We start from the raw sequence: 27841 nt of genomic DNA on the forward strand, positions 1-27841 counted from the left end.
TAAGCAGTCTAGAGATACCCTATGATTAAAGCAAAACCTGAAACACTGAACTCCTTTGCAAAGCCCATCTTCAGCACACCCAGCTCCCAGAGTCCCAGCGCCAGCAACCCCCACGCTCGCACAACCGCTGCTCTGAGGGAGGGATCTGGGTCCCTCCCTCGTGTTTCCTCGTGGAGTAAAGCCATGCTACGCATCTTGCTAGATGGAATACAACCACTGAAATTTAAAATGCTAGAAGAAATCATATTTCAGTTTGTCAGGGGTCTTACATGTCTCCGAGTACAATTAACTGTATTTTCAGTACGCGCAGGAATAGGCAGGGTGGGAGCACAGGCGGTGGCAACGCACCAGGACAGACGATGGGCAGAGCTCTTGCAGGGCGTTCTGGATGCATATGCTCCTCCAGCCAGGAAGGAAAGTCATCAGTCATGACTTTCCAGGATTTTTGAGGCACTGTTAAGAGCTTGTACTAAACCAAAGGATTATTTAACAGCCACAAGAAAAAAAAAAACAAAACCAACTTGAAAATGAATACAGATAAGTCCTTTTGTTATTCATTACTTGTATGAATTACTTCATACCCCTATTCCTGTTCTCACCAGACCAACTCTTGATGCCTTTATTGGACAGAATTTACAAGACTAGTAAATGAAAAAAATGGTGGATTTCTTTACAACGCATTTTATTTTATATCTCCCAATCACTTTCCTACAGAATTAATTCAGTGTTATTTACAATTAATAGCTTCAGAAACCTATAGGACCATAAGAAAGCTACCAGGCAAAGGAGGATGGATCTGACTGTTTAATGATTTGAATAATCTGAAGAACATGGTGCCAAAAGTACAACAGGATCTGCAGACACTCCCCAAGATGACAAAACCCCAAACCCAAGCAGTTCAACAACCAGCAGGAAAATTAGAAATATAGATGGGAGTAATTAAATTTGGAAACTGTTGGCATTTATACCTAATGAAAACCACAGTTCAAACTAAATGGAAAGCAGAAATCTGGAAATAAGACAGGAGTTAAAGGTAACTTTCATTTTTATGTAAGAAAGCAGGGAACAGCACAGAACTCTCAATCTCACTTGCAGTGCTGGTCTGCGTCAGAACGTGGATTGAATTGACCCTGTACCGTCACAGCTATAGAAATGGAATTTAGGCAATGGGATTTCTTGGTTTCTCATGGAGATCTAGTGGACGGCCTTGAATTAACAGAGCACTACACTGAGCACACATTCCCTCACTTAACACACTGAACTTGTCCACCCCCCTGGTCTGCCCCAGGCTCAGTGGGATATTGTCATGGCTCAGAAGGGATCTTTCAAGGGAACTTTAAGAGACATCTTCTGACATATCTTAAACGATGTGCCAAGTTGAGCTCATCTCCCCTGTGAATGAAATGCTGCACAGGTCGTATGATGAATGCATGTGATTAAAAAAGCCATTGCAATGAGAGAGGAGGGTCATGACTCCCCAGCAGGAAGTCATGAAGATGTCAGAGAAGACCGAAGCCAGAGGAGGGAGCTGCGATGGGAGAGGCCTGCCCAGTGAGGAGGTCTCCAGGGGATGTATAAGGTTGCAAGCTCTTCCCAGCCAAAGGGTGATGCTCCCGAAGGATCTGAACGGCTTTTGAACTTGTGGGGAAAGAGCAGTGGAAACTGAAACATGTGAGGAACTGAAAGGACTTTGATATTTTAAGAAAATAAACTGCCCCAAAAGGGAGTGGTGGTGTGAAAATACTGCACATTCACTCAATACAAAACAAAGTAAGCTAGACAATTGCAAAAGCCAGGGAAAAAAATAATCAAACCATCCTTCATCTCTGTCCTGACGGTTTGAAAATAATGTAGCCAGAAAAAAAAAAAAAAAAAAAAAAGAAAAAACAAGTGTGGGAGGCTTTGCTTGTTTTTGAGAAGAAAAATCTGCCTTCATGCTGCATGCTAAGGCAGACCTCTGCATAGAGGAGTTGCTAAGCAGGACTGTTATCTCCCCGCTTTTTTGGGCAAGACCAGCCGGCGTGGGAGTCAGAGGCGTGTGTGCATGTACAAGGCAGGAAGGAAGAGAGGCACGGGAGAGAAGTACATTTTTAACCTCAGCATAAAAAACCTCTCCGATTTTGGAATCCAGATGGTGAGACCTGAACCAGTGCCCTCACGTAATGGCAATGCCGAGCCAGAATCGCCCTGAATGCCCTGCAGAGCCATGTCGGTCAGTATGTGCTCTCTTACATCCAACATGAAATTAAAGCAAAGCATGATGAGATCCTGCCAGCCAAGTGCTCAACTTAAAATTCAAGAAGCTCTGAGTGTTTTGTATGTAAAAATGGCAACTACATGGTCATTGAGTCTCGGGAAGCCGCACAAAACTTTCACTGGTAAATTCAAAACATAAACCAGGCATGTAAATTCCAATACTTGGGCATTTTTATGTTTACTTATTTCATCTGTTCAACTCATCACTTTATACACAGATTTGAGTACTCCAACTTTTCCTTAAATCAGTAAAAATAATGAAATATAACTCATATAACAGTGTATTGTGTATAAAGTCAATAAGCGAATGTATCCTCTCCCATTTTCACTCTGACTTGTAGCTTTTCTTCAACTACAGTGATACAAAGTGGATGTAAGCTGTTCCTCAATGCAGTTTAAGCAGTGATCCTAATTTCCTGTCAGGTTACACACACAGTCCTGTTAGCTAAAGCCTGCAGTTAGCTTTCCTGCTCGTTAGATAATTGTTTCACACGGTCTCACTTCACTGGAAGCAGCGTGGCACTGCTGCCTGCCTGCAGAAATGCCCAACACCTTCCCTGGCTGCTCCAGGAGGGCTGCAGGGAATTTCTCCCTGCTGTATGTTCATGCAGCTCCCTGATGCTGAACTGACTGTTCAGTCTTCACACGGTAACTGTGCAACCATTGCCTTTTTTTTTTTTTTTTTTTTAAAAAGTGCTTTTGAAGCTTCTGGTTGCCATGGTGAGGGGATCAGAGAAATGCCAGAAGGAAATGAAGGACAGGAGGACTTGCATACCTTAACTGAAATAAGGGTTTTGATGATACAGCAAATAAATCTTTACTCTTTGAAAGAGGTAATTACTCTGTGTAACAAGCAATAGATGATTGTTTAGCATCTAAAAAATCCAAAACTATTTTTAATTTCAGAGTTAAGTTGGAAAACCTAAAAAAATCCCCCATCTTTTCAAATTTTGGATATATTATAGGTCAAGTATCTCAGACACAATGTAAAGCAATAAAATTAGTCCACTGCATAAATGTAGTACCTTTCCTTTAAAAACAGCACTGTACGTGAACCTTCTGGACTTGCAGACATTACTGAAACAAACTTCAACAGCTTTATCTTAAAGATTGGCCAGCGGTACCCCTGGATGCTATCAGGCTGCTCTGACCCTGCTGATCTTAATTTCTTTCCACCTTTCTAACAGACACAGAACAACATGAAGGTCCTACCGGATTCTCCAGGCTGTCAGATGCTCATGGGTTACATGCAGCATTAAGCAAACATGTCTGAGAATTCACTTATGATGTCAGGACATTCTTCCTGGGCAGCGGTCATAAAACTCCTATAATTTGTTTAAGACTTGTTATGAACAAACTCTAAGACATTAGCAAGCATGAGAGGTAATGGGAATAGCTTTTCAGTAGCTTTTAAATTATTTAATTTAGGAAAGGGAAATTGCACATCAGAGAGGAGTAGTCAGATTGCACATCAATATGTGCATCAAACAGCACATCAGAGAGATGCAGCAGTTTGATGTCTGCAGATGTCTGGTCAGGGCTGTAGCCCCTTTCAATAACATGCACTGCACTATACATACCGTGGTTGCTGAAATATATTCTCTAATTTATTTTCTTGCTAAAGGATTTAGACTTTCCTACTTGAAAGAAAGAAAAAAATCTTGTTAATAAAACAGATAAAATCAGTACCTAAGCTTCCTAGTATATGACAGTGATTAACCCTTTAGTTTTACACCAATCCTTTGCTCAGGGAAAGTGCACGTTCAAAGAAGCTCACCTCAAGTCTGTACATGCTCGTCTATTTTTAAGAAAGGTGTTATCCTTGCTGCGTACATTTTGTATTTACCAATACTTGCCAGAAGATGAGTCAATGACTATTGCTCTCATCTGAATGCAGACAGGGTGAAGATATGAATGCATATATCTAAGACTGGATGAAGATTTACCAGCGAGCAAACTCTTCTTTAAAATGTGTCTGATAACCTCTCTTCCTCTTCTTCCAAACACCTTCAAACTATTTCCTCCTTGTCAATTGGAATAAACCAGCGAAGCAGCAAAGCTCTGTGAAGCTCTATGCAATGTAATTCTGAAGCTAAAGAACCAAACCATTATGCGCAATACTTATTAATTCAATCCTGAACCTGTGTTATGCAGACTAGTAACAGGAAAATGCTTTCTGGCCCTTTTGTGACAAATATTATATTCAGGAGGAGACAAGGTAATCATTTTCAGTCCTGACTCTCAAGAACACTATGACACATGGCAGCTGGAACCTGGAAGAAATAGAGCAGTTTCTATGCCCAAATCAGTTATGAAATTTGCTTGATAGACATTCAGTCACAGATATTGTATTAAAAATGGTTTTATTTCCTCACACGAGAAATCATAACAGGGTTCCTCTAAATTTTCTATTTCAAGAAAAGAGACAATAAAAGGACATACTTAAGTGAGGGGAACTGGTAGCTCAGACTCCTCCTCTTCATGCCTGATCACACGCTCAGCTCCCATGTCCCCATTTCTCCCTGGTAGACGCCAAGAGCCGAGCAGGCGGCAGGCCCCCAGCTTATTTGGACAACTGTTCCCTTACACAACAAAAACTTGCACCTTATTGGCAGCTCCAAGCAGTCACTTTCAAAAAAGTGCTGGGCTCAGCTTCTCTTATGGCAGGACACTAACAGCAGCCCAGCAGCGACTCTTTGTCCTCCAACCTTCTGTTAAAACAGTTACCTAGACTCAGGGGTTGCCCCTCTTCACCCCCCTTCCTAAAATCTGCACGCTGACACTGCATCTGTAAAAAAAAAAAATGCTCAGAGGTTGCAGCAAAGGGACATTTATTACGTTTGGCAGATTTGGCAAAAGATCCCCCAAAACATTAAGAAAATAGTTACGCTCATCAGATCAATACAGCCATCAAAAGGACCAAAAAATAACACACGTACAAACCCAAACAAAGTCTCTAACTTATTTTTATCTGTTAGGCTAAAAATCTAGTCTTTGCTTTGAGTCCTGGCTACTCATAATGCAAATATTTTAACAGGAAGGAGCAGAGTCCGATCACATTTTACAATCGAGTGTTTAACATAACATTATCATGATTAAAGCATTATGCAATACCTCCTTAGAGTATTTTCTTTATAAAAGAGCTTGGCTGCAAAACCAAGCTTGCACAAATTGACTTGAAAGTAATAAATTCCTTAGTCAACAGGTTCACATTATACTCAGAGCAACACACAGATCCAAGAGGCACTCCACGACAACACTTTAGCAAACAATCCTGTTATTCACGGATGACTATAATAGGGTGATTACTAACAGCTGTTTGCAATCTCATTACATATGGAAAAGCTTCAAAAAAATTACAGAAGAAGCACCCCAACTTACAGAGGAACTGAAGAGAGAAGGATCTGTAAAACTGCTTAACCCCGTCCCAGTCCTGTTATCCTCATTACTCACATTACACCCCACCACCCCCAAAGGCTCAGCCTCGCACAGTCCTTACTCACTCCCTGTATCTTCAAAATACTCAAGGCAACAGTATTACTTTCCAATGTACTCACCACGTTGAACTCAAAGAATGCATGTATTAAAATATAAATTAAAACTAGTGTAAGAGTGGTTCAACAGATTTAATAGTTTTATATGTAGCCTACACAAGTACTGAACTTACACAACCAGTAGATGAGTGCTAATATGGCCAAGTATGGGTATGATCACCCCCAAGGACATGAAAAGGACATATAGTCTGGCTTTTAAACAAACTTAAACCAATTAAACATGTTAATTAAAGCATTCCTGATGTAAATGATAAGTTAATATTCAAACCCAGAAAGGAGAACACCATGTAGTGCCCTAATTTCTTCCTATTTGACCGGTGACTCCTTCACTCTGTTCCCAGCCCCAAAGTTTTAATTAACTGCCCTGCAGCCAGCCAGATCTTTTTGTAATACTGCAATGAAGCATAAGAATATAAAAGCATTAGAAGCAAAACCAACACAATAAAGGCTGCTTGTTCACAGACAAAAAACTATGCAAACAAAATGCTGTTCAGTGACTCTTCTTAGAAGATGGTCCAGAGTTATTTTAGCTAGTTGTGATGTAGATTTCTTTTTTTGAGTCTCAAGAAGTTAATCAGGAATCTCAGAAAATAACACTCTTTAGTTCTCATCCCCCCCTTAATCCCACTCACAGGGCTCTGCAGTATCTGAGTGACCCTCTTCCTTTGCTCCATCATGTTGAAGTCCTGTCTTAGGTCAGGAGACATGTTTCTTTCCCGAATATATTCTGGGTCATTCTCATTGATGCGATCGAAGTACCGCTCTTTGTGAGGCATCGTGGCCGGGGGAGGAGTAGTGATCACCACCTGACTGGCATCAGTACTCATGCTTCAGCACCTGAAACAAATAAAGAAGAGGGAAGAAAGATAAACCATTAAAAGCAGGGCATTGACTGTAACTTCCAAGTTTGGACACAAATAAGGTTCCTTTTCATCTCTACAGAACAAGATCTAAAATGAAAGGAGAAGAACGGAATAGTTATCATAATCAGAAAACTAAGGAAAAATTATAGAGAAGTGTTTAAAAACCATTAATGAGTTCTCCGATAGTGCATAACCATCTCTATAGATGTTCAAATAAAACCCCAACAGTGTACAATTAGAAATTATGACATTCAAAATGACCATAATAACTTTCCTCTATCATTTTACATTGCACTCATCACCCCCAAAGGTTTTTATATAGCTCTCCATCCTAGCATGTTCAACCAAACACACACAGAAGACATAGCCTGTGTTTAACATCCGCTCAAAGCTCATCTCCCAACTCAAATGAAGACATTCCTCAATTACAGCAATTCCAAAGCATCTCATAACCCCAGCTTAAAGACAAGATGCCAAGCTGCTCAAAGACTGCCAGGGGATCTCTGCAGAGCACAGGCTGGTGCCTGCACTTCCAGCCAACCCTCGGGGACAGCAAGGGAACTGCAGAAAAGGTTGGATGTTGGGTTGCACAGGATTGAGGGTGCGTCCACAGCATATAGCTGAGTTTTAGCTCTTCTCTTGTGTGCAATTGTATGCAAAGTTTCTCACTGAAGCTCATTACATTAGCAAAAAAAAAAAAAAAAAAAGCCAAAAAACCCTTTCATGTTATGGTAGAAAGCTACGCTTGAAACCTCATTAAAAATCCTGATAAGCATTTGTAAACACAAACAGAACTGGATCAAAAGCAAAACAGCAGATACCTGAATTTTCATACAAAGAATCAGGCTCAAACATACTCAGGAATACTGTTCCTCAAATGGGTACTGAAGGGGTACATTTTCTCAGGTTTGAGGAACAAAGAGAAGAAAGGTTTGTAGGAAGAGATAGCGTATTATGATAATACATTTTAGCATGCAAATATCTACATTCAATAATATATTTAATAGAAATATATTTGCATGCAAATGTATTTGGTATGTAAATAATTGACATCTTCAGAGAAAAAAAAAAGCCAAACATGAAGGAATGAGAGTTGTCAAGCAGTATTAAACAGCATGGTTTGACCTTCAGTGTTTTAAAGTGTCCTTGCTCCGTGGCACAGTTCACCTATCCCTCATTTGGGTCAGTGCAACTACTCTTTGAGGTATTCTGTGAACTGATGTGGAGCATCTGAACTCCTCCAACTACAACCTCGCCTATTTTCCAGATGAAACATCTGGAAGCTCTGTTAAAAACAGCTTCAGCAGCCCAAGCTCTCCTCCTGCCTGCAACAAGCCCTTTCAGTCCTTGTGCTGCATCCTCTGCGGTGCAGCCATGCCACGCACCAGGCTGGCAGGAGGATGCAAATTGGTTTGCAGCCAGTTTCCCACACTGACACCCAAACGGCTTTGCTGGCACGCTGCAAGGGACAGCGTGAGGATGAAATGCTGGGGCACTGCAGCCCTGCTACCAAATACGAAATGCCAGACGGAAAAGACGACAGATATCACCTACATAGCTGGGAAAGTATTAGCAGATAAAAGAAAACAACATCTATGATTTTCTTGTATACTACAGATTATGATAAAATTTGGGATTGAATACAACTAACACCCTTCTAAAAACAATCACTACGAGTTGTAATTGTTTTTGTTCTTTATGTGTTTGGGGTTTTTTTTGAAAGGAAAAAACACATTCCGGGATGCAACATTATCCAGCTGCATGCACAGAGATTCCAGGAGGTACCTGGCATGCCAGATTAATGTACCACATTCTGGGAGGTATAATTCGCATCCTGGAGGCAAGCTCCGTGAACTCTGATGGCTTCATTACAGAGGCTGTGGAAGCATACTGGTGAGTTTTGCAATTGCTGCTTGCATGCCGTCCAAGTTCACTTAGGTTGTGCTTACTGACCACCAGGAAGCCTGTTATGTGTATTCAATTTGGGGCTAGTATCAGGGAATATTAGATTGGGAAAAATCTCGTAGTATAAGAGGAGCTTTTCTAAAGAATGAACTATTGTCTTTTCCAGCTGGGAGCATTGAAGCAGAAGAATAAACCTCTTGAGACAGCGTTTGGGAATATGATCATAGCTCAGCTTCCCTCTGTTCAGGTTAGAAGAGATACCTTTATAAACATAACTGTGCATTATGTCTCCCCTCCCCTGTCCCTCTCCAAAAAATGGTGGGGTTTAAGATGCAAAAGAAAAAAAGCATCATGAGGAGACACAAGACCATAAGCTCACTCTCCAAATGCAACAAGGTATGAAGAGCTTGAGACCAGACCTCTCAACCTACATCGTTCTCCATCTGCGTCGGGGTAAATACCTCCATCTGAATCAGAACAGACACCTTCCAGTACCTGCTGGTAACTCACAACGGTCTAGAAAGGCAGATGGCAAGAACCTTGCTTGCATCGGCAAACAGCTGTGAGTCCTGCTCTTCAGTTACTTCTTCCCAGGAGTTGCCTTATCCAAGTGTTTTTCCTAAAATGCTCCTGAATCATGTTAACCCCAAGTGGCAAACTTGCTCAGCTGCTGATCCACTTGGTTGGTTGGACCAACTACACGCATGTCTGAACTTCAAAAAACCTTTATTGTTATTATTATAGGTTTACAGGACATAATTAGTTCAAGTCCGTTACAATTCATTCTTACAGTGACAGAAAAGCCCATTCATCTGTAAAAAGACACAAATGTGACTGGCAATACCTAAAACCTACAAAAGAAATTTTTCTAATTGCTTTGGACTTCATTTTTTCCTCTTTCCTTTCAGACTGGTTTGTAACCTCTAGCCATTAAGATCACAGCATTAAAGTTCTTGTACTACAAAAAAACCTCCGTTACTGAACATAATGTGGGTATTGGGTCCAGTTGTTCTTATTAGGTCTGGTTCAATGAACGCTCTGTTGGGCCCAGGCTGACTCTCATATAACCCCTACTGTTCGGCTGGAAAATTTTCAAACAAATCAGCCATTCTTTTATTATTTATTTGTATCTTACACTGATTATTTTTTTTTTTTTTTAAAAAGGGACACTTGTTAAAAATGTGCTCAGCATTTGAGGATCTAAAAATCTGTACCTCCTTCTCAGCACAGGACTAGCAATGACATAAAAGTAAGTATTTACAGAAAATCCAGATATCAAAAGCTATGAATTGTGATAGAGGTTTCTCTCCCCCTCACCATTTTTTTGGTGAGATTCTTTTGCCTAAAAGAAAAATCAGCCTTGCTGTAAGGCCACTTTTGGCTTCTAGCCCTTTCAGTGATGTCCATGAGTTACAGAAAGTGAGCGATCATCTTCCTGAGTGGCACTAGCTAATGTTTCTTATGCACGCTATACTGTGTAAGTGGTTCCAGAGACTGAGGCACAGGTGGAAATGAGAAGTCATACGCGCCTATAGCAACAAGACACTATATCTAGACTGGTCAGAAAGGACAAACACACACAGAAATCAAACCAAAACTAGGGTCTGATTTTTTCCTGGTGAGAGTCATCACTCTTGCTCAGCTTAGACACATATTTTAGCCCGTATTTTGTCTTAACATGCATATGCTGTCATGCCAAAAAGAGATTCAAGGTATACAGAAGAACAGTTTTCCCACCTATGGTTCAGCTACTCCAGTGGAGGGGGGGGGAAGAAACTAAGAAGAACAAGTCAGCATGTAAGTCTTTGCTATACAGAATCCCCATCTCTGCTGAAAACACTTTTAGGGATCTGTGAAACACAGTCTCAAAAGCTCTTGCTACAGTGTAACTTGTTAATCTAACTCTGCTTCCCCCAGTCTCGTTATACCCTCCTGGTTCATGCTGAACTGAACTCTGATACTCCTACAAAAGAAAACAGGTCATGTCCTCTTGTGCTTTGATGCCTTATATAGCTCATGGGTTTGGCCTCCATATTCTGTTCTGTATTTTATACCTGTAACTGGGCTACAGAAAGTAGAACATTCCACCTCTGTCAGGAGGCTAAGCATCTCTCTACTTAGAAGTAAGTTTTGTTCATCAAAAGCTTCCAATTTATTCTAGGAACTTGGAACTGATGATCTTAGGCTGCAACACTGAGTCCTGAGCATCCCCGTCTGACACTTCGTAAAGTCTAAGCAACACGCTGTGCTGCTTTTGTTGGAATAACTGTTTTCAATGTCAAATCACGAAAGCAGCTCAAAAATAATAATGAGGTCAGAGAAACAAGGAGTACTGAAATAAAAAAAAAAAAAAAAGCAAGAGACCAAACGCAATGAAAATTTATCTTACCAAAGAACACCCCAGAGAGCACTGACTTGATATATTCATATCTTTCATAATTTACAGAATGTATATAAAAATACCACCATAAGAGAAAGAGAGAGCAACAGAAAAGAGATGAAATCACTAGATCACCTAGCAATGAATCATTAACCTACCTTTTATGCTGATTTTTTTGTGGCTGGTTTCAGACATCCCCACTTTTTCTATGCAATACAATCATGTTTGAGTTTCCAGCACTACAAACCTGCAGCATACGCACCGCATCCTTAACTGGTACAACTGATTTCAGGTCTGAGCACTCGAGCTAGACTATACTGCATCTAAGCACTTCTTTTTTAAGGCTCACATTGTGTTATTCTGCTCTTGCTATTTCTCGCCTGCTTGTTTTTAAGGAACAGTCTGCTCCTCCTTCTCCCCATCCGGTATCCTGTCTGCCAGGAGACTTGTTGGAAGCAAACTGGGTGTCTCTTGATCTCAGTTCCAGCCTCCCTATGAAACAGGCAGGTTCCAGTCTGAATCAAAGCCTTGGCTTTAGCAGACAGTCGGCTACACAAGTGAGCTGGCAGAAAAACACTCTTAAGGAATATAAGGGAATGGTAAGAGAGGCAGGAAAATATGTAGGAAAATGTGGACTGATACGAGGGTCACCATTGCTGTCTTCTGGCATTAAAGTCACCCGTCCATCTTTCCTCCTATAAATTTCAGTAATGACACATAATTGAGTAATCACATCTGTTCTGGTGCAAGAAAAAAATTATTTGGATAAACACATCAAAATTATTTTTCTCCCCCCCCCCCAATCAGGACATCAAACACCATAAATATCTGGCAACGTGTTGACAGATTTTTTCATTTTTAACACTGAAACAGGTTTGGGTTTCATTTATCAGTCTCACACACTGGTAACATGAGTAAGTTCAGACATTAGCATTTTCTAAATACAATTTGTGGAGCTAAAAATATCTCTGCTACACCAGATAGGTAGCATTTGTTCAAAATTGTATTAACTGATTTTACTAATATGCAGTGATGTACACTAGCACTCAAGTCAAACTACACCCTTAAATTGACACAAGGTCATATTTGCATTAAAAAATAAAGCTGTCACACGTCCTTCTAACCTTCCCAGCTATTCAGTCTTTCTCCCTGCATCACCTCTTCAGATTCATGCCAGCAGACATTTGTAAGGTCAGTTGGGGGAATGGGTAGGAGAAACTACTCTTTGGCCAAGTTGAAAGTTTTGTTTTAATTTGGATTTTTTTTAAATGGATTTATTTTCAGCTGTATCAGTTCTCCCAGCCACTTAACTGCATATCTACACAAATGTTTGTTCTGAAACAAAGACGGTGATATGAGGGTGTCTAATACCGCTTCTTCCAGCGGCATGCAGGCATAAACAATTTGCCATACTATAGCTCAAACTGGTTGCAAAACAAACACTCTAATCTAGCGCTGCAAATTTAATTTAAGTCCTTCTGCTTTAAACAGAGTAAGCTAATGAAATAATCACCATCTCCTTTCAGACACCACATTAAAGAGACTGTGGCGGCAGTATATATTTTTCCTAAGAAATAAGCACTTGAGCATATTTGAACCTTGTTTTTGTGTTTCTGTATTAAATCTAAAGCGTTACTTTTGCCCAATTATATAGTGACATAGTGAAGTTAACAGAAATATTCAGGCTGGGTAACTCACACTTCACTCAGCGTAGAACAGAACTAAGCTAGCTACTTTTTACTGTCAAAATGTGAGATAACGTAGTGGGTTGCTGACAGCCACCCAAAATATGAGGGCTATACCTTTACTTTTAGCTGATGATGTGACACTTTTTTCTCTGTTAAGGAAGGCCCCTTACAATGCACCCAGCCTGTAGCAGATGCAGTCTGCACTTCCACACTTGCAGGTCAGACTGCCAACATTTTGCAGCACAAGCAGTGGCGGGGGGGGAACCCCAAGCCTAGAACAATGGTTTGATGTATCCAATAGGCTCTACCACATGGCCATAAATGCTATTTGCATGTGTTAAGTCTCATAAATGAACTTGTGTGCTTAACTATGTAGACGCAAACTACTTTAATCATTCAGATTTTGGTATTCCTTCACTGTTGCAAGACAGTTTTTAATGATGGAGAGAAGTCTTGATGAGCAAGTTATTCATTTACAATCATGCAGTGATATGGTGATCACAGACAAAACCAGTCTCAAAAGGGCAATCTTGTTCAGATCCAAGGTCCATCTTGCCCAGTATCAAACCTCCTGTGCTGAGGAAAGGCTGTATGTAACTGGGCTGTTTCTATTACTATATTGCATGACCCTGAAGCAGTCAGCAGTGTAGGGGCTTCTTTGCTTCACTCCATAAAATAATATTTTCTTGTTTCACTAGCAAATTGTTACGGTTGTGCAGACAATAAGAACATTTTGGGATTATGCAGTTCTTTACCCAAACATTCAAGCCACACCAAACCCAGTCACACAAGCAAACCGGTTACAGAGAATTAAACAGGAGTTCAGAGTTTCTCAGTGAAATGATGTATGGAGGTCTCCTGCACTGCACCAGGAAGGGGGTGGCTGCACCACAAAAACCACAAGAAAACACTGAGATGTCAGAGAAGAAATGGGGATTCATGTCACACATTGATTATTCACTATATTCAGCTCTTCTACGGCTGGACACAGTTTGCCACACCAGTTATCTGTAACAGTATGATAGAAGCAAATATGAACTATTAATTTGTAACTTTTAAAAGAGATTTTCTAATAGATTCTACTGCTAAAACCTCACTTTAATAGGAGGTCAGTCACCCACAGATATCACATTGGTTTGTTTTTTCTCTTTCCCTAAACTCGGTGCTTTACAAGAAATTTTTCTTTGCAGTAGTTGTATTTCCTCCTTTTATTTATTTGTTATTTTTAACAAGTACCTGATTCACTGCCATTTACCAGAAACAGTTTTAAAGTTGAGTTATATTTTGCTCACACATAAGTTTTATTTACATATGTAAGTGTATACATATATTTTGAAATAACATTAAGCTGCACTTTGGAGTGCTGATAGTTGTCACCTCTGCTTGGGTACACAGGGTGAGTGGTCTTATGAAATAGTATAGAGCCTGTGGATAGGGACAATTTCCAAGGCAATTAAAAAAAATCACCTCCTTAAATCAAGTAAAAACACCAGAACTGCTAATAAATGAAATTATTTGGTGAACTGCAAATAGCTTCTGTACTTACTAGACTTGAAAAGCGTGTCCTCTTTACCTCACACCCACTTTTCCTGTTTTTCTTTCATCTTCTATGTTATACTCAAGTTCATGAAAAAGCACAGTAAAAATGAGCTCGAAGACGATAATATAAGTTTCTTTTGGTTTAAACCGTTTTTCTATAGCAGCATTAAATTAAAATTTCACACACAAGGTATGAGACCACTCAAAAATATATGAACACTGAGTTTAAATAACCTGCTTCTATCCAAAGGCAAGACTGCTGTCCAGGAAGTGTGTCCTTACAGTAGCAGAAAGCTAAGGAGATGTACAAGAGCTGCCAGGGAAAAGAAAACCTATCCCTATGGCATATGCAAAAAGCTGCTCTCACACAAAGAACTGATGCACTGAATGACAACAATGGAAGTGAAGTTACTTGCCCCCTTCAGCATTTTTCTGCTCATTCCCACTTCGCTCCAAGGCAAAAATTCACCTGCCACTTACAGAAAACCCTCTCCCACCTCCACTGCTCCAGAGGAGTTGGTAAGAAGCAGAGCAGCATGAATTGCTGCAGATTTTCAAGTGGCAAGCTCTCTGAAGCTGTATTCCCTTGCAGCATTTAGGACTTCTACAAAGAAGGAGGATCTGAATGCAGAAGATCTCTGGCAGAGGAGCCAGCCAGCACAGCGATGGCAGCAGTGCCACTGCTTCAGCGCAGCATTTGCTTGTGACAGCCAACTCACAGGCAGCAGCAGGAGCGCTCGACCTGCAAGAGTTCAATCAAGTCTCCTCTGGAAGCGTTTGGGTTTTTTTTTTGGCAAATCCAAATGAAGATAAAAGCATTGGCACTTTCCCAACACCATCTCAAAGCTTAGACATTATTGAGAATAAACTATGCATCCAAATTTAATCACTTGTAAAAGTGTATTAAGAACATACCTATTAAAATCATCTCTAAACAGTAGTTCTAGATGATGAAAGCACACAAACACATGCGTAACTCCTGTGTACCGGCAGGCCATGGGACCGCAGGAAGATCCAGGCACTCCAGAGCAGCTCCTGGCAGCACAAACCTGCTTTGCAGATCCGGCTTGTGGGTCACCGCAGCCCTGATGGGCTCTCCCAGACTGGCAGTGCACTTTGGCTCTCACTGACCCCATTTTATTCTCTCTCTTTTACAGATGACAGCGTTCGCCCACCCCATGTCAAAACCTATTTGGATGCTTGGAACAAAAGTCATAAATATTATTAGCAAATATTTACATATTTCAAAGAATTGATCAGTGATCTCAGCACTTACTGGGTATTAATAGCCTGTCTTTATCCACTCCCAACACCAACCGATACCCCGCAGAGTTAGTATCAATATGGGATACAAGTAAACTATACTTGCACAGCAAAAATCAGATTCTTTGTGTTTGACGTTACTTAAGTCAGGGAACCCCTCAAAATAATGTCAGGGATCTTAAACTCCAAATGTGCATTTAGGTTTGATTTTAAAACCTGCAATAAAGACGTAAGACAAACATCAAGTTTTCAATAGGAACGACTGCTTGTCTTTTTTTGTTTTTAAAGATTCTGATGAAATGAAAATGCCACAGCACCAAAGCAGTTTCAACTTCTGGTTTTCATGATCCAGCTCTTATTCATGGCACAAAGAATAGAACACAGAGGGCTGGGGGGACAGGACAGGACAGTATTTAGAATTCACCTAGTTCCAGAGATATGTAGGATAACGGTAATGAAAGAGTAAGACAGTATTTTTCAAAATAATATTGCAATTTTAAGACAATAAAAAGCTTTTTTTTTTTTAAAAAAAAAAAAACTTATCTCTACTTATCTACATAATCACTTGTGGCTAAGTTACCTAAAAATATTTCACGAGTCAGTAGACAACAGAGAGCTAAATTAAAAGATTATGTTCTGTTAGTACTTATCCGTATTAAGCCGTGAAAGTACGCAAACACTACTCCCCACCCCCCTCCGCCCAAGCAATGGCTGAAAAATCTCCCTAAATCCTTCAAAAAAGATGAAACCTGGGTTCCTCTACAACATAAATCAAGAACTTATCTGTGAGAAAAAACATGTAACTGGAAAAGCTAATTGCAGTCAAAACCTTTCACATTTTGCAACACTATTTCTCTCCCTCTCTTGCAATGTGAAGCCTTCAACTTCCTCTGGTGGCTTTTTTCTTGGGCTTCCTCTAAACTGCACAGATGCAGAAGGAAAACAATTTCAGTCTTCATGCAGACCTACATAGAGTTATGGAGTAAAAGAACCAAGTTTGCTAAGTAAATATGTTGGGGGGGTTTTTGTTTGTTTGTTTGTGGGTTTTGGTTTTTTTTCCTTTTTTGTTTTGTTTTATAATCCCACTGATTTACACCAACCTGGAAAGCACCACTTGGAGTAATGAGGGCTACTCCCTACTCCTACCTGCAAGAGCCCTCCTTGGTCACTGGTACAATGTGTGACATTAGATAGCAGGGAAAACTCTTATTGATCCCAGGGCACTTCAAAAGCCTTCTTGATTTATGGCAGTTTGATTATCCTGAGAAATGTCATGGCCAAAGCAGCTGCCTCCTGGGTTTTGCTGGAGAGTCAGAGGCTGTGATGGTGGGCAACCCAGATGATCGACACGAGGCAACTGCTGGATTTTACAAATGTTTACACGAACAACCGATCTCGTGTATGGCAGCACGCAGCCAAACCTTTTTATAGCCCAAACCCCTGGAGTTCCTCCTCTTCACATCGAATCCTGACCTTTACCACTGCTGACAGCTCAGTGCAGACCCCATTTAAGACCACCGCCATGCATTGACCATACAGAATTGCAGCTCAACGCTCTCCGTGACTTGCAAGCGAGTAGTGGGAAACCCAGCCAACAGCTAATCTCAGAGCAGGGACATTTGTAACTGGAGACTTGAAGAAAAGATGAAATTGTGCCAGGCCTTCGATCATAAAGTCTTCAGGACAAATTGTATCTTTATTTATATTATGCACCACGCCCTGCACAATTCCCCCCAGTTCATCTTGGGATTTCTGAATCACTTCACTATAAATTTTAAATAAGGAGCAATAACACAAGTCACATTGAGACAACAATATCAGCTTGACCATGTCAAAATAAATTGGCTAGCTTCTCAAAAAAAAAAAAAAAAAAAAGGAATTTTAACATTTTACTGACCTGTACATACATTCTCACATTACACAGAAAACAACAGCATTTCAAAAAAGCTGATTTATGATAGTTATAGAATGCTTGAGATAAAACAACACAATTGCATATACTGATTTCACTTATGAAGAACAGGCATAGTAGGAACACTATGGTTGTCTTAAGGTTTTTAACTATAATTTTAAAAAAATAATTTTAGGGATCAATGAAAGCGAGATAAATGATGCCAGCCAAGCCCAGGCCTGACTGTGCAGCAGGCACATTGCCACTGACTGGCTGTGAGAAGCATGGGAAAAAACCTAGGTATCTTGAGAAAAAAGCTACACATTTACTCCAGTAAATGCTCCAAAAAAGTAAGCTACAAATGGAGGTGTAGAGGGAAGGCTCTGTTGGGTAGGTCTTTAACAGCTTGTATCAGCCATAGATGGCACAGAGGACAAAAACCTGTAAATCACTATTCCCAAGTTATGCTGACAGCATATTTTCTCACCTCATTCCACCTCCGAAGGATCTTGCTTTTTTCTGCATTAGCAGAATAAGTTTTGCTTTAACATATGGGATAATTTTTCCCTTCCTTGGTCTATTTGCGAACATAAATGTTAGTGTATATTAAAACATAACATGAAAAAAGTTAACAAACATGCAGAATGTGATTGAGGTTATGGTCACATGCCTAATATGTACAAAATTAGCGTCTTTAGAGGACTCAAGCATACCTTAATGCTACAGTTTTTCACGTTTTCCTGGCTGGCTTGAGACAATCCTGCACCCCCCAGCTCACATGTTTCAGCTCCTCACCTCTCAAAATGCTATCACCAGCTGTGCCAGCACACCTCTCCATGAAGCTAGCATCCAAAGAGATCAGCATTAAAAATAATTTGTGGGAGGAGGGAAGGGGAAAGTACGGAGCATAGAAGGGCCACATGGAAGTTCAGGGGGCAGCCAGGCCCTCCTTCTTGAAAGTTTAAACAGCAGGTACTTAATAAGCTGTGTTCAAAGCATGTTGCTTTAATTATCCTTCCCACAGAAATCCCTAGGATTTACGGTGGTGCAGCAACACTTTTTCTGTGTTTACCCACATTGATAGCATTGTCTTCAGCTTGCTTCAAATAATAAAAACAACCCAACCAACTACCTAACTAGTAAATACAAAAAGTTTCATTTGCAGTCAAATTTTAACCTATATAAATATGTACATTAATCTCAATTGACTTGCATTTGACCTGCTTCTCATCTCTGCCGCCCTTTGCTCATGGTACTAGAAATGCAAATTGAATTTAGAGAGCCAAAGGCCTTCTACACCTTCAAGACTGGAAAATTACTCCACTGAATTTCAAGGAAGCCAGTCTGAAGCCAGAGCTTTTGAACTTAGCCACAGCACTGAACAGAGAACATACCCAGAGCAGTAGCCAGCATGTCCCTGAGCAAGTGCTGAAGATTTACTAACAAAAGCTTTGGTAGGAAACACAGTGAGGGGTATTGGTGAGTCAGCATTAAGCATAGTAGAAATTAATTTTTTAAAAGTCAAAAGCAGAATATGTAAGTATTTCGTTATTAAGGTACTATTATTTTTCAGTGCAAGCAAGCAGTTCTCTACTTTTATCCCATAATTCTCCTTCTCCATCATCATTTGTAAGCATTAGAAGTCTGGATAAAAGAAAAGACACTCCACAACAGACTACCCCAGTATCACAGAGCATGGATGCACCCTGGCACGCTACACAAAATCCTGGGGACTTGCAAACATTTGCGACGGTTGTTTCTAGAATGCAAAACCAGCCTGACAGTAAACCATCGCCTCTTAGTCCTAAGCATGAAACATGAATAAGCTGGCAGATTTTCATGTCTAAAGAGGAGCCAGTCCAATGTACCAGCAACAGAATTTCCTAACAGCCAAGGCGGCACAAACACCATCCACCACAGACCACTTCAGGAGACACTTACTTTCTACTACAGCATTGTCATGAAAGTGAAGAAAAGCTTGGTTTCTCTTAGAGGAAAAACAAACGAGGCACTTGAATGAGTTGCAGCATCAGCAACTCAGAAGACCAGTTGTGAAGACCTAGGTTACAATTCTGAAATTCTGACGACGTGTGCAGCCTTTCATCAGTCACACATATAGCGTGAAAGACACTCCAAGTTCTTCCCTAAACAATTCTTCTGGTTTTGACTCCTACTGGGTTTTTTTTTTTTGTTTGTAATTTCAAGAATATTCTTATGCCAACAAATCTATTAGATGAATATTTATATTAGATAAAACTATTTCAATATAATGTATTATAACAAAAATCAATAAAGTGACATAAAAGTTGTTTTATTTGAATTTCCAAAGCTCGTTTGTAAACCTGGTCTGAAAATGGCATTTGCCTGTTTGCAATTAAGCCTGCTTATGTTTATATTGAATGTAAGTATCAGACATGTTACCACCCATGGGCTTGAGTTCAGAGTCTGAGTGCAGAGATGTGGGGGCAAATTTTTCTCTTATAACGTTATCTTATATTGTTATGAATCAAAAGCAACCGATTTACAATTGCTGTAAAAATGACACGTTCTGAGCTTTGGCAATGCTTATTTTTGAATATTTTGGTAACTCATGGAAATCATCCTAGGTAAAGTTGGTATTTCAGTTTGTACCATCAGAAAATTACTGATGATACAAAAAAATTTCTGAGGATACACAGATTACATCTGCTTGAGGAGTGAAAGTAAATCACATCTTTTCTATGGCTTTCAGTTATCTTGTTCATTTATACATTGGTTTGGTTTTTTTTTTTTGTAAACCTCTGTAAAAACCTAACATCATTCAAGGAATTAAAGATCTTGGTATTAACATAAGAACATGCCAAAAAAATACCACAAAACTTGATTAATAAAGTGCTGAATAATAAGTGATTAGGCGCCTGCCAAAGGCTCATTCACAACAGCTTCCACAGACATGCTGGAATGCTGCGGAGGACAACACTGACCCAGGGCAGCCAGAGCTCTGCATTAGCCACAGTGAGGACAAGAATACACCAGATCTTTTTTGAACTCGCTTCCTAATTAAAAAAGGAAAAAATGAATCTGCAGGATGAATCTGGTCTCAGGAGTCTGGTCTCAAAGGTTTCTAGAGGAGAAGCAGTGGATGCTGCTTTTAGAGCTGGGCAGTATTTAGATTGATTTTTTTTTCTTTAAGATGTGTTGTTCTAACTTGCTAATTTATTCCATTATTTTGGTCAGAGAGATAGCTGGATTTCTATTTTTTTATATTAATTATTGAGTGATGCTTCCAGTATGCATGGGAACAAGCATTTAAGATGCCATTTGTAGGTTGCTGTGGGTTTGTTTTGTTCTTTTTACTTCTCTGGCAAATTGCTATGGGATTTTGATTTCTGCCTGCCTCATCAATATTATGTTATATCTCTGTGATAAATTATCAAAACTGAACAGAATTTGTACTGCAAAACAGGCAGGAAGAAGTGGTGAAAAGCATGCAAAGTTTTGTGCTGTTATGAACAGACTTTTTCTTGAGACTTCTGGCTTCAAATTCAGAAAGCTGGAATTCATAATGAAAAACACTCCTACCTGGTGCACAACCCCAGTCTCTCACAGAGTGCAATCATGAAACTTGAAGATAGGTTTTTGTTATGTCTATCCTATGCTCATTTTTATGTTATATTCAAAGTGTTGTTCGTAATCAGGTGATGTTGGACTATAAGACTAGTGGTTTCTAGAAGACTAAAATAAATGGAGCTTATTGGAAGTTATTTTTAACTGTGACATTAATAAAGCACTGGCTACAAAGCTTTTAATGATTATACATTCAATATCTAAATAACAACACATCAGAGAGAGAAAGATAAAGTAGTAAGAAAACAAATCTGTCCCTTCCTGGCATGGTGCAGCAGGTTATGGGCATGCCTAGCTGCCCAAAAGTAAGTCAACAGTGTATTTCACCTTTTCATTCCGTGATTAGAAACTATTGCCCACCACAGTAAGTACTTCACGTCATCTGTTTCATCCTTGTATGGGACAGATGTAGAAAGTAATTACCAAGTGCCACTACGTGTATTGTGAAAGCACAGCTGCAAATGCTTTCAAAAATATGTTGTTTGGAAGTGCAATTAATGCCTCTAGGTTATTTGTCTATACTACATAGATCTTACACATCCAAGAGGTTTTTGTACTTTTCGCAGCAAAGTATAAAACACTTTAAAATTGAGAATTTAAATTATCTCTTGGTTCTGCAAACTTGATCACAAGTTCAATTAATCATGTAAACTTATACTAGACTTTTTTTCAGTCTTTGCCCTACGATCAGATGGAATGAACTACCTGTAGGATATTGATGCTAAGGTTGAACAGAGGTACATCTTTCTCTTCTAACCAGATATCAACTTCTGTAATGCGCAAGAGTATTATTTACCTTTGTGTCAAGTTTACCTTAAAGAAACCAAGAGGTTACAAAGTTAAGTGGCAGGGGTGAATATGTGCATAGTGTGATCAGGTAAGATCTCATTTTCATAGAGCAGTAGGTGAACAACAAGCAGGTACCTGGACCTCTCGCTGACATGCAGCATAAGCCCAGACATGAGTGCAGAACAGAGTTCAGTTATTTAAAAAAACCTCCTATGATAATTAAGATGAACCTATGAACAAGCACTATTTTGCAAACAAGGACAGTCAAATGGGAACTCAGATAATCGTATAAAAGAGCCAATACTTCTCTTTCTTTTAATAATCAGTGGTAGTACTTCCTGAACCATGAACAAACAAAACAGATACGTTTGGAAATCTAAATTTGTAGTATAAATTTAAAAATGGCATGAACTCTCAAAACATTGGCTAGCCTTTAGCGTATGCTAAAACTGGTATCTATAAGTCGCATAGGCTCACACTTCTGAGAGGAGACAAGTATTCAAAATTCCCAAACAAGCACCAGTGAATGATGACCTGAAAGAGTCAGGTCTACCTGAGCAATAAAAGTGCTCAACAGAATTAGGAATTGTACTAGTTGGGGTAGAATAGCTTGAAATTTTTCTTTCATGCCCTCTTGTTCCAGTTCCAATTGCATCATTATCACTAACAAAAAGATAAATCAATTCAAATTATGACATCCAAGTGATTCTATGTAAAAAAAAAAAACAAAAACCAAAAAACAAAAAAACCCCACATTTTCATAGTTATTCTTGCAGCTCAGCTGACCTCCTCAGTAAAACCATGACAAATGCTCAGTCAAGGAGGAAGAAAAGAAAAAAAAAAAACCCAAACCAAAACAAAAATCTGAACGAATTGTTACATAGCTCAGAGTATCAGTTAAGAAATATAGCTGCTCTGAAACATTTAAAGAAAATACAAAAGGGCCTCTACAATAGTATAACCTTTGCCTCTGTCTGCTAGCATCACAGTTTACATGGTTTCCATGGAAACCCTCTGCAAACATATGAATGTTCTTGTTGCGTTAGATGTTGAACAGAAAATCCTTTGTGGCAACTCTGGAGGGCCATCACCAGTGCCAACCTCCCAGCGGAATAATGCCCTTCACTATGCCTTGCCCAGCAGACTCATGACACGCTTGCTCACATGGCACAGCTGCTTGTTTTTTCTCAAATTAAAAAAAAATAAATAAATAAAATGAGAGGTGCATGTTCTAGCTTTTAATATTTCTTCCCACCTGAAGATCCCACTTTGCCCCCTGTCAAACTGATGGCAAAGTCTCCGGTACTGGACCTTCAGATGCAACTCAAGAGCTGCAGAGTGAAGGTACTGACTGGGAGGCTTCCAGCAGGCTTCCAGTCAGGGGCTGGGGAATATATTTACATAATGAGCAGACAGCTACCCAAACAGGGAATGCCACAATTCTTCATTATTATCTATTTTGAGAAAAACACATTAAAAAAATACATAAAATTCTTAGGATGTGACAGGTACACCACTCCAGAAAAAAAAAAAAAAAAACAACAAAAAATAAAAACTATTTTATCACCTTGTTGTTCCTCATCATGGAAATATCAACTGATCAACAAATAACTCACATACCGGATGGGCTCCTCCTCCAGCCATGGAGGTAGGAAAACTCTACACAAGCCAGTCTGAAATGTCACCAGGAGGGCTGGTTTCTTTTTTTCTTTTTTTTTGTTGATAAGGGTATGTGTACCAGTGAAAGCTGAGGGACTAAGAAACTTGTTTCTGTTTTATAAAGGAGGAGCTACTGGCAAATAGCTAAACATTGTGTCCTGTCTGACTTCCCTCAAAATGCATGTCCACTCTTCAGCTCTATTTATTTTATCAGCATTGAAATAAGAGTGCTTCTAATGAAAGTGCACCTTTAAAACTAACAGCATACACAGCTGGAACACACCTTGTTTGTAGATTAAAGCATTCCCCTATATTGTTATTCCTCTGAAACAACAAATTCCTAGTACAGCAGGTTTGACTCTAATTTCTGAGATATCAATGGCATAATTTATCTAATTGCTTACAGATGTGCACAGTCTCAGGAAGGATGACGGCTCCAAAGGCTGCACTCAAAATCAGGTCAGCAGACTCTGCGCAGGAGGTGAAAGCCTGCCTGTCCCATTCCACACAGAACTGGAGAAGTCAGCACCTTTTTGCTTGTAACTGAACACTTCACCTGCAATTCAGCCATTTCCAGCCGCTCTTACAGTCACAGTGACAAAAATCAATGATGTAATAGTTCTGTCTTAAAAGCTGAAAAATGAAGACAGATTTTGTACTAAGAAGAAAGAGCAAACCAAATACTTTTACTTTGCCAACACTCTCTTCCTGTGTTTATTTCCTTCCCTTTGCTGGGGGCAGCCCCGAGGGGAAGCCCTCCACGCTCCCTCCGGGCCACCCTCACCTCACACCCACCACCAGCCCAGGCCCTCAAGCACTGGCTGCCAAATTAGCTCTGAGGGAGACCAACTCCTCCTTTTAGCCTCCCCTACACAACGAAGTAATGAGGGGCTCAGTTGTTCTAATACTCTAATAGCCTATTGTTCCCTTGCAGTTGCATCGGCAAGATAAAACACCAAAAGCTGGCGTTTCCTGAGAGGAAGCGAATTCCCACCATGCGTTGCAGGACGTTGGCCAAGGGCTCAGCTTCACAGGGGGCCAGTCTGCCCCGTGACTCAACTCAGCGGGGAGATGGCGGGCTTGTTTTTGTTAGCAGGCGGTTTGCAGGAACATCTGCTCAGCAAAGTGGTGGCATGGCTCTTGCCCATCACCACCCACAGGCCCTTCCCTGCAGATCTGTGCAAAACCGTGTTTACTCCTTCCGTGCGTGGCTATCACTATAAAGATACCATGCTGACAGTCCGACAGCTAAGATTTGGCTCCTACCTGATCAATGTTTATTATCTGCTCCCTGCTTTAAGTTGTAGGGGGATTGAAAATATGCGAGTTGCTACCGAGCTGCAGTAAGCTTCCAGGGAGAGGGGAGCCATGGCATGAGCGCAGGGCCGAGGAGCCTGACAGCGGGGCTGGAGCACCACCAGCGTCACATCCACCAGGTCACAGGTAATAATGTTTGAGTACTGGCATGGAAGAAAGGACGCAACAGACAGAAATCAATTCAATGATACAGGGAATGATAAGATCGAGAAGTCACTCACTTTATATTTTCACATCCTCTCGTCCAATAAAGAAGTGCACTGAACACCATTAACATCCCACTAATGAGACACCCAACTGCCCAGAACACAGCAATAATGAACGTGAGCTCTGTTTCCACCAAATCTACCAGAAAGATTTGTAAGGGTCTGCTTTCCCACTGACACAAACACATGACTCCCATTAGCCTTAATAAAGGAAGAGTGCATTCAGTGGGAGAGAAATTTCCCAAGGTTGCGTAACTGAACAGTGTCATGATGAAAAGACAGCATAGGCTGCTAAGAGAAGTTAGCCATCCCAAAACTACTGTGACAGGCCAAACTCTTTCATAGTTTTCCCATGAATTTGTTCAACTTTTGTTGTAGTTAGGACTTTCTCACTTTAGGCCAGTGAAAATACTCAGAACTTTCCTTATGCCAAAATGATGGAAATGCAAATCAGATAGTGGGATGCTTAGCTATTTTTAGGCTGATAAAAATATAACTTCAGGCATGCACTTTCTTTATCTTAATGCATTGTTCCTGCATACTATTCTTGACTCCATGGTATATAAATTCTTACTTCTGTAACAATGCAAATTTGTTGACAGGATGATAGGTTAGAGTTTATCTTTCAGACCGTTTCCCTTGCACCAGTCAGAAAAATCTAGTTATGTCAATTTACGTCCCTTTCAGTGCTCAGTGAGGCGAGGAAACCAAGTGAAGTGTCAGAATGTGGAATCAATGCAAAAAAACTAATGCCAGAACTGAGTATCTGACTCCCAGGCTAAGCTCTGAGTGCCCTCATAAAACTTTGGTATTAATATTGCGTATCTTAAAACTGTGTTTAAGAAAAAACTTAATTCCAGATGTTGAAAGCATGATTAACTAAAAGTTAGAAGCTTTTTCTTCATCTTTTCTCTCCAGTTTGAGTTTATGTATTTTAAAATACCCAGGTACTTTGCCATTTTCGCAGGGTTTTGTTGGGGTTGGGGGGTGTTTGACATAAAATGGAATTTCATAGGCAATTTTGAAATAGTTGGTCACGTGTTTATCATAAGAGATCTATCTGACGTAATCTAAGACATTCAACGCTATTATAGCATATGTTAATGAAGGCTACTTCATGCATTTTGCTATAGTTATAAATGAGAGCAGACTTCTCTATTATCTCCCACTGCAATGACTAATACAGATTATCTAGTCTGCTACTACTCATACACATGATAAAAGTCCATTAGCACACGTACTCACAGAAGTTGAACTACTTTGACAGAATAAACTGAGATAGCGAACTACAGGGAAACAATTGCTCTGTGACTGGTGCTGTGCTGTTTTAGAGCCACATATTAAAATGTGTCTTCCAAGTTAAATCAAGATTACCTACCTATTTGTGCTCAGCTGTAAACAAAACCCCTAAACCAAACCCAATCACAAACCAGAACCAAACATATTTGATATATTTTATTTCACAGAGTTAAAATTAAAACCCCAGAGGCCAGTACAGCACATCACGGTACTGCACCACAGCAGAATCAGCCCTGTGCCCAATGTGGTTGCACTCACTTTAGCCGCCAGCATGTACTCAAGACTGAGCCCAGTCCTACTGAGGCCGGCGCTCTCCTTGACTTAAGTAGAAGCAAAGTCAGATCACATTTCCTAAAAAACAAACAAAAAAAACACCCTCAAACTAAAAAACCAACCCAAAATGTAATACACAGAACAACTGAGGCAAACAGAGTAACTGATTTATAGATTACACAGATACTAACTACACTGGAAAACCTCATTTAAACACAGAAATTGTAACTCACCAGTCATGTCACAACATTGAAGATAAAAATCAGTCAAGTCTCAAATAGAAGAAAATCAAAATACAAGACAACTTTCTGCAGCATCCATCCCCAACCGTTCTGTCAAATACACAACGGCAATAGCACAAAGCATCTTTATGACAGGAATAAAAGGCTCTTTAAATGCTCTTTTTATTTTTTATTGAATGAACCCACTCTTACACAAAGTTCACGCAACGATGTCTCGAGCTTTAGTACTGCCAAATCATGTATTTAATTAGGCAACTAAGGCTTGTAAGTCACATACAGAACAATCTGAAATATTTATTAATGGCATGTAATTACTTCATGTAGCAAGTCAGGTGGTTGATTAAGACACTGAATTTATTAGTATACTGAGATATGTAGTTGTCAGGAAGATTAAAACCTTTTCAGTGTTTTACCACAACTGACCAAACACTTCTCTGCTCCAGGTCACTGACAAAACCTAAAGAGAGTTAAGAACCAAAGCCACAGACTCCTCCCAGCTACAGTATTAGCATGTGTGGTTCACTCTTCTCACAGAAATAGTAATCTTTACTAACAGCGTTCCTCCCTCCAAGGAAGCACATTGCACCACACCTCCCAATTGTTTTAGAAGTACATATATACAAAGACCATAGTTGAAAAAGATATCATCAGATGTGGCAAGTCCAGAGAAATCTTGTCCTAAATATTTTTCAAGTTTATTCATGAGAAAAGGGTGGAGAAAGAAACCACAGCTACAAGATTCACAAACACAAACTCATTTACAGGTTTGCAAAGCAAATCATGCCACCAATCTGTCACGTAACCCATAGGAAAATGCAGTTGCGGACTCTCTGGATCAAGATATTCACTGTTAGCCGAAATTAAATTTCCCAGCTACTATGAGTTCTTAAAAGTGGGTTGGGTTTTTTTCCCACTTTTAATCTCTCAGTCAGACAGGCAGTAGATTAGGAAATAACATGAAGCCAGAGCAGAAAGCAACCAGTTTCTAAACCTTAACAACTTCTTGCACTACGGGGCAGCTAAGAGCCTGGTTCTCATACATTGTTTAGTGCCTTGAAATGGACACAGTTGGTTACTGGCCATGAAAAAAAAAAACACTGCAGCTCTGTAA

The 27841-nt window shown here is 39.9% G+C and overlaps 1 protein-coding gene across 2 annotated transcripts in view; it reads right to left on the reverse strand.

The window, feature by feature from the left end:
• The window catches only part of ADD3 (adducin 3), a 105454-nt gene that overhangs the window by 22251 nt on the left and 55362 nt on the right, over positions 1-27841 (reverse strand). For both annotated transcript variants that reach the window (XM_082486235.1, XM_082486234.1), the window contains one exon: positions 6443-6647. In XM_082486235.1, coding sequence (XP_082342361.1) covers positions 6443-6637 — 195 coding nt within the window. In that variant the 5' untranslated portion in view covers positions 6638-6647. The remainder of the gene's footprint in view (positions 1-6442; positions 6648-27841) is intronic.

Source organism: Vanellus vanellus (assembly GCF_965231255.1).
Source record: "Vanellus vanellus genome assembly, chromosome: 7".
Taxonomy (NCBI): domain Eukaryota; kingdom Metazoa; phylum Chordata; class Aves; order Charadriiformes; family Charadriidae; genus Vanellus; species Vanellus vanellus.